Source organism: Trachurus japonicus, chromosome 1, assembly GCF_045865225.1.
Source record: "Trachurus japonicus isolate A0001 chromosome 1, Traja_1.0".
NCBI classification, from domain to species: domain Eukaryota; kingdom Metazoa; phylum Chordata; class Actinopteri; order Carangiformes; family Carangidae; genus Trachurus; species Trachurus japonicus.
Window position 1 is genome coordinate 23,320,941 of NC_140907.1, and position 7,965 is coordinate 23,328,905.

At 44.1% G+C, this 7,965-nt stretch overlaps 1 protein-coding gene across 6 annotated transcripts in view; it reads right to left on the reverse strand.

The window, feature by feature from the left end:
- bnc2 (basonuclin zinc finger protein 2) overlaps positions 1–7,965 on the reverse strand; it is a 160,815-nt gene that overhangs the window by 40,961 nt on the left and 111,889 nt on the right. For all 6 annotated transcript variants that reach the window (XM_085780829.1, XM_085780847.1, XM_085780856.1 and 3 more), the window contains 2 exons: positions 2,152–2,254; positions 30–265 (listed from right to left, as the gene is read on the reverse strand). In XM_085780829.1, the coding sequence (XP_085636955.1) occupies positions 30–265; positions 2,152–2,254 (339 nt within the window). The remainder of the gene's footprint in view (positions 1–29; positions 266–2,151; positions 2,255–7,965) is intronic.

Consider the following 7,965-nt stretch of genomic DNA (forward strand, 5'->3'; position numbering starts at 1 on the left):
TCGCTGTAGCATGAATGTTGGTCACTGACCTGCAGTATGTAGCCCCTGACGTAGTCTCGGAGGGTCCAGCCCAGGCCGTGCAGGATGTGCAGCACCTCCTCCTGCTTGAGCACGGAGAAGAGGCGGTCCAGAAGGATTTTGAGCCTGACGGGTACGGCCTGGGTGCCGTACAGCATCAGGCTGCTGATGTCGAACACCACGTTGGACTGAACGATCTCCACCTGGGTCGGGTGGTAGAGGTGCTGGGTGCTGAGCTTGTCCAGAGCTGCGTGAAAGAGCGGGTGGCAAAAGGGGGCGGAAGGAAAGAAAAGCGCACCAACAGGCACAAAGACACACACACATGCACACAGAAAGGCACAGTTAATGACTATCAGGTTACTCCCTCATCTCCGATCTTCCTCAGGAGGCTACTGCACAGTCAGCACGAGCTGATAATAACATATCTATCAGATAAATGCAATGGCATTAATGTAATTATACGCCATTCTTTCTATTTAATCTAATCTCTTGCTCTTTCACATTACGCTGCTCTTGCATCTCGTCTTTATTTGCCTCCTCCGTATCTGTCTCGACCCTAACCTGCATTACATTCTCTTTTGTCTCCAACCTTAATTATTCACACCTGCTTTTCTCATTGCATTACTTTACGTCTTATTTATTCACACTTACTTAGGTATGCACTTAAATGGTTTATGCAGCAAGAAGGCGAGACATGTATGTTATTACTATTTCCTTTACTGTATTGATCCACATTTATAATCAGTGTAGAAAATAACATATGAAATTGGTTGCTAATTTTTTCATAGTGGTTTTAATGTGAAACAAAATAATTGCCGGATTTTCAGTGCGTGCTTTATCGATACTTGAATTAGATGTATGTTTAATTTTCTTCACAGACACCTAATATCTTATGATGAATACTTGCTCTCTCAATCCATCCACTAGAACAAGTACTGTGATGTAGTATCTTTTTTAGCCCTGAGTTATGTCTGCAGGTCTTTCTCTCAGGAGCCACAACAAACTCCAGCAATAAGATGAAGTAACCTGTGTGTTGCCTGAGGGGGTGAAGAAAAAAAAAGACCAAACAAACACTCGTTGCTGCTCATAAAGCTTAATTGTGAGCGCAAGGTGGGTTTTGTTATTGCCCCCTCTAACACGGCCTCAGTCACCTCTTCCTCCTCTCTGGCTGTCTGGGCGACACCTGGTCGACTCTTTCTCTCTTTCTCTCTCTCCCTGCCTCAATCCCTCTCTCCTCCCTTACCTCATACCCCTCTCCCCCTTCCTCCCTCCTTCCTTCCCTCCCTCCCCTCTCCCCCTGCCTGTCTGGGTGACACCTGGTTGGGTCTCTCTCTGATCCTGGGACGGCTTTTTCCTGCTGACGAGGGCTTTGCCTGACAACACAGCGCAGCCAGACACGAACATAATAAAAAATGAAGAACTACTTGTCAGAGTCCCTGCCAATGCCGACATGAAATGAAAAGTGGGGGAGAGGAGAGATGGGCGCCTGACAGTTCAGAGGGAGAGATTAAAAAATAGTCAATGGGGTCCTGTGCGATCCGCTGTAGGGCCCATGGCCCGCTCTTGTGCGGACGCAAGCCAAACAGGTGTTTTCTTTTATCTTTTTTCCCCTCCTCCTTCTCTTTGTACTTTCTTGCCTCCTCTCCCTTTTTCTTCTACCCGCGTGAAAAACTCATAAGGTGTGGTCTCTTGCTTCTGTATCTGTCTTGTGGTCATGTTCCTTTTTTCTTTTTTCTTTTTTTTTTTTTTTGATCTAAGGTGCAAAAACAAGACTTTGAAAGCAGTCGAAAAATACAGAAGCAAACAAAAATAGCAAAGTTTCTTCTACTGTTGAAAATGAGTTAAAACATTTGGGTTTCGGTGCAATTACAACCACAGGCAGTGAGAATCTGGATTCTGCAGTAAATAAAAAAACAGTGAACCCCCCCCCCCCCCTCACACATTTTTCCAGTGCGATATGTGAGATACACTCGTGCTGCTTCATTTTCTGTAGACAGTGGATAGTCCAGATATGTAGGTCAGGACCTCCATTCTCTTCACAGCAAGAACACACAGTTTTATGAGGGACAGACACTAAGTTCATATGTATTTATACAATATTTAGATGCACCCAGTACAGTAAAACTTCCTTACCGTGAGCCACCCAGCCATGTTTGCACTGGTCACATGTTCGTAAGTGAATCTTGCCTGGCTGGAAACACTCACATGTGCAGTTCACCAGTGTGCAGCGAATGGCCTGTAGAGACACAGAGCAGAAAAAGAGAGAGATCCACGTCAGTCACAGCTCCAGAACGGGGGAGAGATAATGAGTGTGTGAGAGGAGAGCGCAAAAGCTGAAAACCACAGAGCAGTTGTCAGTTTAGCAGTCATAAATACGAGGAAGAAGCAGTCAAACAAACTATTACACACTGTGACTGTTGCAAAACTGTCTCATCCATACTGCACTAACTAGTGTTTTGTGGTTAAAAAAAAAAAGTGACAACAGTGTTACACAGTTGCAGTCTGTGCCACAAAGAATAACTCTCAGCCCATGAATTTCACAACTGCTTTTTCATTCTGGTGTGTGAATCGGCCTCTCAATACTGTCATTTCCCAGAGTTCACGTGAACCGACAAAAAGACTTCCCTTCCTGAAAACATAGAAATGTAACTTGTTTTGACTGGGGCTCCATTACTCAACACTAGAGCTGCACTTAGTCTGACCCTGGAAAGCTTTTAGTAGTGAGAGGTTAAGTGTCCAGACATGACGAGGGGCAACTCAGTGCAGTACAATGCATGGCCTGCTGTGGCTCACGCCTCGATGTAGAAGGATCTTCAAAACGACAAAGAATAAAAAATTCAGGTACATTTTGCAAGCGGTTATTTTATCCCGTAAGATGTTTCACATTAGTCAAACAATAAAGAGTCTGTACAGCAACTGAGACAATGTGTGATGAACACAGAAATCCACACAAATGAATACAGCTCCATCACCCAAATGAGTGCAGCAGCTGCAAGCTGTAAATTTCACACGACATGGAGAAACAAGAAGTCGGAGCGAAAGGAGTAAAAAGAGGAAAAGAAATTAGAAACATGAATCTTAATAAGCACTGTCTACCCTTTGTTTATCAGACATTTTTTTTTACATTATCAAGATGAATTGATGAATAAAGATAGTAACAGTTTTGCAACCCAAACTGCCTACAGGGAATCTGCAGCTGTAGGAGGACCAGAGAAAAAAATAAAAGGAAACCTTTTGATTCGTAAAACACAGACTTATCTCTGTTTTTTCAATCAAATGCTGTATTTCCTTAACATTAACATGTAATTTAAGTATGTTGGCTGCTCGTGTTTGAATAGAAAAACTACGAGTTAATAACTTGGCATAATAAACAGCATTTCTACACTGTGAGGATAATGTATTTTACATTTGGCACATGTTGTTGAGTCAGGGTTGAATGACTGAGGGTTTTTCCTATGTGTTAATTCTTAAGGTTTCAAAAGAAAAAAAAAATTGTAATCATGAAAATTACAGAGCCAAAGTATTTCAGGAATGCCTGAGGGAGGAAATTGAGTATAGTGTACAAGGTGACTGCTGCGAGGGGCTGCACATTTATTTTGACAGGAAAATCCTAATGATCCAGTGCTGAGGGAACTTGTCAGATCAAAAAGCGAAGGCACTATCTGCAGAGATACGCAAGGGCGTACGTTAGAGAGGGATGACAAAGTTACTGCTTGTCCTCGCAGCAAAAAAAAAAAGCCCCAGTTATCAGAGCTGGAGACTTTATGTATTTACAATCTGCACTAAATATGCTATCTCTCATTGTCTCACTGTTATTCTGTAGTGACAACGATGTGACACAGACATGCTCCCAAAGGGTCGTAGGTTGGAGTCCATGTCTGCGCCAGCAACCTGTATTTCACAATGTCAGGAACAGTCAATCAGCACTTCCAGATAGAAAAGGATCAGTAGCGCAACATCAGCCTTTCCTGCTCTTTACTCATGTGCACGCACCAAACCCACCGCTATTGACCGCGCAGCAAACGACATTACCTCGTCTGTGGATTACACCTATATCCTGTAATTCAGGATATAAAAGTCAGCTCACTCATAATCTACTAAGGGACCATAAAATCTATCAAAACCCACCCACCCTCCTGCCGTTTTGCTCGCCCTAAGGTGTTGTAAACCAGATTAGTAACCGGAGGTGTCAAAGTGAACAGGGGCTAATCCAAGATTAAACACAAAATTACACCACTTCTAACCAAGTCACCTCGCTGTTTGACACCGAATGAGACAGGAGACTTTGAGATTATTTGACTTTACACACGTTTTTAAGCTCTCCAGGTGCGAGCTCCGCAATCCTCGCGGCGCATGAGGATTATATGCCATGTGTCAGTTGGAGTGTACAGACGTTACGCATTGAGCTGACGTTCTTATCCAGAGCAGTGTGCAATAAGTGAGTTCGGTGTTCCTCCCTTCAAGGACACTCGCTCAGCAGACATGTCTCTTCATGAACATTCATAGGCCACGGTTGGGGTCAAACCCCTGTGACCTTTCAGATACAGGGTAAACTTACAAGTGTGCCCGGTTGTCCTAAGCTAACTTTAACAGAAATAGGTCAAAGACAAACCTCTTCCTGTAATATCAGCTCTTTCAGATGCGGTGCGTTTCCCTGACAACAGAGTATCTTTGAAGCAAAATCTGTGTTCATGAGGTTTTATATAACGCTGTTCTTCGTGTGCAATTTTTGTAAAATCTTATGAGGAGGATCTAAATTATGTTAATATGGTTAAGGGTGTAGCATTATTGGTAACTGATTCATTGTTGAAGTCATTTTCGAAGTCAAACTGCCAAATATTTGACTGCAGAATATTTTCTAGTGATAGACTGGTTAGACAAAATATGCAATATTTTGCAATATGAGGACTTGATATGAAGGCTCTGGGAAATTTCATTAGTTGCTGCCCTAACCCTGTTACACAATTTTGTCCACTTGTTAGTCTGTCATTCCACCTTTAAGTGAATTCATGTCCTTTTCTCTTTTTTTCCCTTTCTTTTTTTTGCCACAGTTGACTTTCCTATTTCGAGTACCTCCTCTTGCATGAAGATTTGGGAAACAATAATTGAGAGTATCCAGATTTAGTACAGTCATGTCACACAACACAACCCTTTTCTAATTACCTCTGTGTGCAGCAGCGCTAACTGGAGCAGACGGAAATAAACAAATGGAAATATCAAATGCACCTCTGCTGTTTACGAGCTGGGGTCTGACAGCTGACAAAATAGTTAAGGGGCGTCTAATACGGCAATTAAAGTGTGCCACTGTCTGCAGGGCTGCTGCTGTGACAAGGCGCCCTCTAATCACTGACTTATTACGCTGGCTAGCAGCACCTCTCATATCTGGCCCATTAAGCAGACAGCAGCATTAAGAAGCATTAAAGCAGCAAGCCCCCTCCCTCCCTTCCTCCCTCCCCCCCCGTTCGACTGAGGAGGCACTGATGGGAGAAAAGGGGAAGGGAGGGGACGGACTGCGCCTGTTATTTCACGGGATTCGTTTTTGCATTGTTCAACATTCAGTCAGGAGTGTGTAAGAGGAGCGAAACAGAAGAGATGTTTGAGATATGACGGCATCAAAATTGATCATACGCATAGAAATGAAAGATTACAGGCCGATTGCAGAGCGTTTTAAAGAGTGGGAGCAGACGGATGTGTCAGAGATGGTCATCACAAACAGGATCATCAAGGATGGAAATTTGTCTGCGTGTGTGGCTTGACAAGAGGAAACAAGAGAGACAAAATCATACTGACTTCTCAAGATTCTCACGTACTCATAACTCTGTGCCTCTGGACAGAGTGGATCTGCGTTGCATTTGGCCGTGGTTTAACCTGTGTCTGGCCTGGGCTGGGTCAGGGACAAGCTCGGGCCTGGATCCCACTGCTACGCTCGTACATATTTGTCACAGCAGGCCGGGGGAGGAGGCTGTGTTATCTGCGCCCCGGCCAGATACACAGCATTAGTCACTGTGCTAACGTCTCGCCAGGGTTTCCTCTTTGGCACACAACTAAAGACGACGACTGTGAGGAAAAGGACAGAGGGGCGTGTTTGAGCAAGTGTGTGTGAGACTTAGTAAATCACTCTGAGAAAAAAAAAAAAAGAGAGCAGCAAGGAAGTAAAAAATGTTTGCAAGTGAGTAAAACCCCAAAATGCTGTAGCAATTAGACGGAGACAACAGTCGACACTCCTCTCCAGCTGCTGTGCTGCCTCTATGGTCAACAACTTAACCTAGCTGCATTCAGAAAAGCATCATTTTCATCCCTTATCTGGCTCAAGTGTGTGTGTCTCACTGCTGGGTTTTGTTTAGCTCGAGGCTTGATGTTTCATGGATGTTTTGCTTGGCTCGCCGTCCCTGTCCCAGCCCAATTGTATAAACACTGACAGTCAGCAATGGCCAGCATCAGACAGGGGAGGACTCTCAATTAAAAGACTGTTAGTGGGACAGATGGACTGAAGAACAGCAGGAAAGAAGAGCTGCAAAACAAGATGGCTTCATCCTGGACTCTTATAGCCGGTTCCAAGAGGATTTTAAACCGACTGACTGGGAGACAGAGTTCAATCCAAAACCAAAAGGCACATATAGAGGTTAACAAAGACACTGACTTGGCCTTTGAAACCATAGAATTGATGGTGATCCTAAACTAATATCCTGTACAACTGTATTGCTACCCTGTCATTTTTTTTACGGTTGACATTGTAACTATATGCCACAGAAAACACCACTAAAACACCACTTCCCTAGTCCCTTTCAGCCTCTGTGTATCCTCTCTAGACAGTGTACAAGTGAAAGCCAACCCAGACAGCTGCTGGATGCAGGGTGGGTATTGTTCCTCCTACTTTAATTGAAACCTTTACCATGTTCAACACACAGCCACAGACCACAATTCTTGTTTGGTGAGTTAAGCAAAGCCGAGATTTAAATGAAAACCCTGTGTGTACGTGCGCATCTGTGTGCATGTGTGCGCCTCCTCTTCGCAGCAGCAGCTTCAGATTTAAATTTGTCTCTGCTTAGGGTCACTGTAAAACACTGGGAGCATCTTGTCCTCTCTTCCACCCACAAGATATTATCTCATCCATGAGTTAGCTGCTGAAATGCTGTCAATTTCCTGCCAGAAATGTGCAGCCAACGTGTGTAGGAAAAGAGGCATAGCAGCTTTGCGTGTCATAAAGCAGGCCCTGGCTCCGTCAGATAGATCAGGACTTCACAATGTCCATATTGGAAACAGGTGACAAATAAAACACGCCGAATAAAGAAAGTCTTTGTAGTCAGACACAGCACGCCACAAAATACAAGGGAGCAAATACCTCATGCCAGGGCTAATTTTTGCTTGTTTGATTTTATACATTGGATTTGACTTGAAACAGAGCTTTCCTGCCGCACAAAGTGGTACAAAATAAACAATGATTAATCACTTGTGCGCTGACTTCAGCTTAAAAACACTACGGCACTTCACAGGGGGGAAACTGTAGTCGACAGAAAAGATGAGTGTCTTCCCTCTGAAATCCCCACAGTGCAGAGCCCGTCCTCCATGTCAGTTCTGGTTTTAAGCCCCGCGGCTGGCAGTCACAGAGCCAGAGGTCCCTGTCCTTTGTGCAGCTGTGCGTCTGGGCTTTGACACGGGGCAGAGCGACCAGAGCTATGCTAATGGGAACCAAATGGGGCGTGAGTCCCTGGTGGATTACAGAAGGAGAAGAGAAGCATGTGTTTTCATGTATTCATGTGGAGACCTGGGACCCCTCTCTTTTCTTCCTTTCTTTTTTCCCTCTTTCCTTTCTTTAAGTCAAACAAATGGAATCAGCCATGTCTGTTGTTTGCACGCACTCTCAATTAATGCCCCTTGCGACTTGACAGATTTTAAGAGTTATTCGATCTGTAAATGTATCTCAGATTTGATCAAATGTGTACAAAA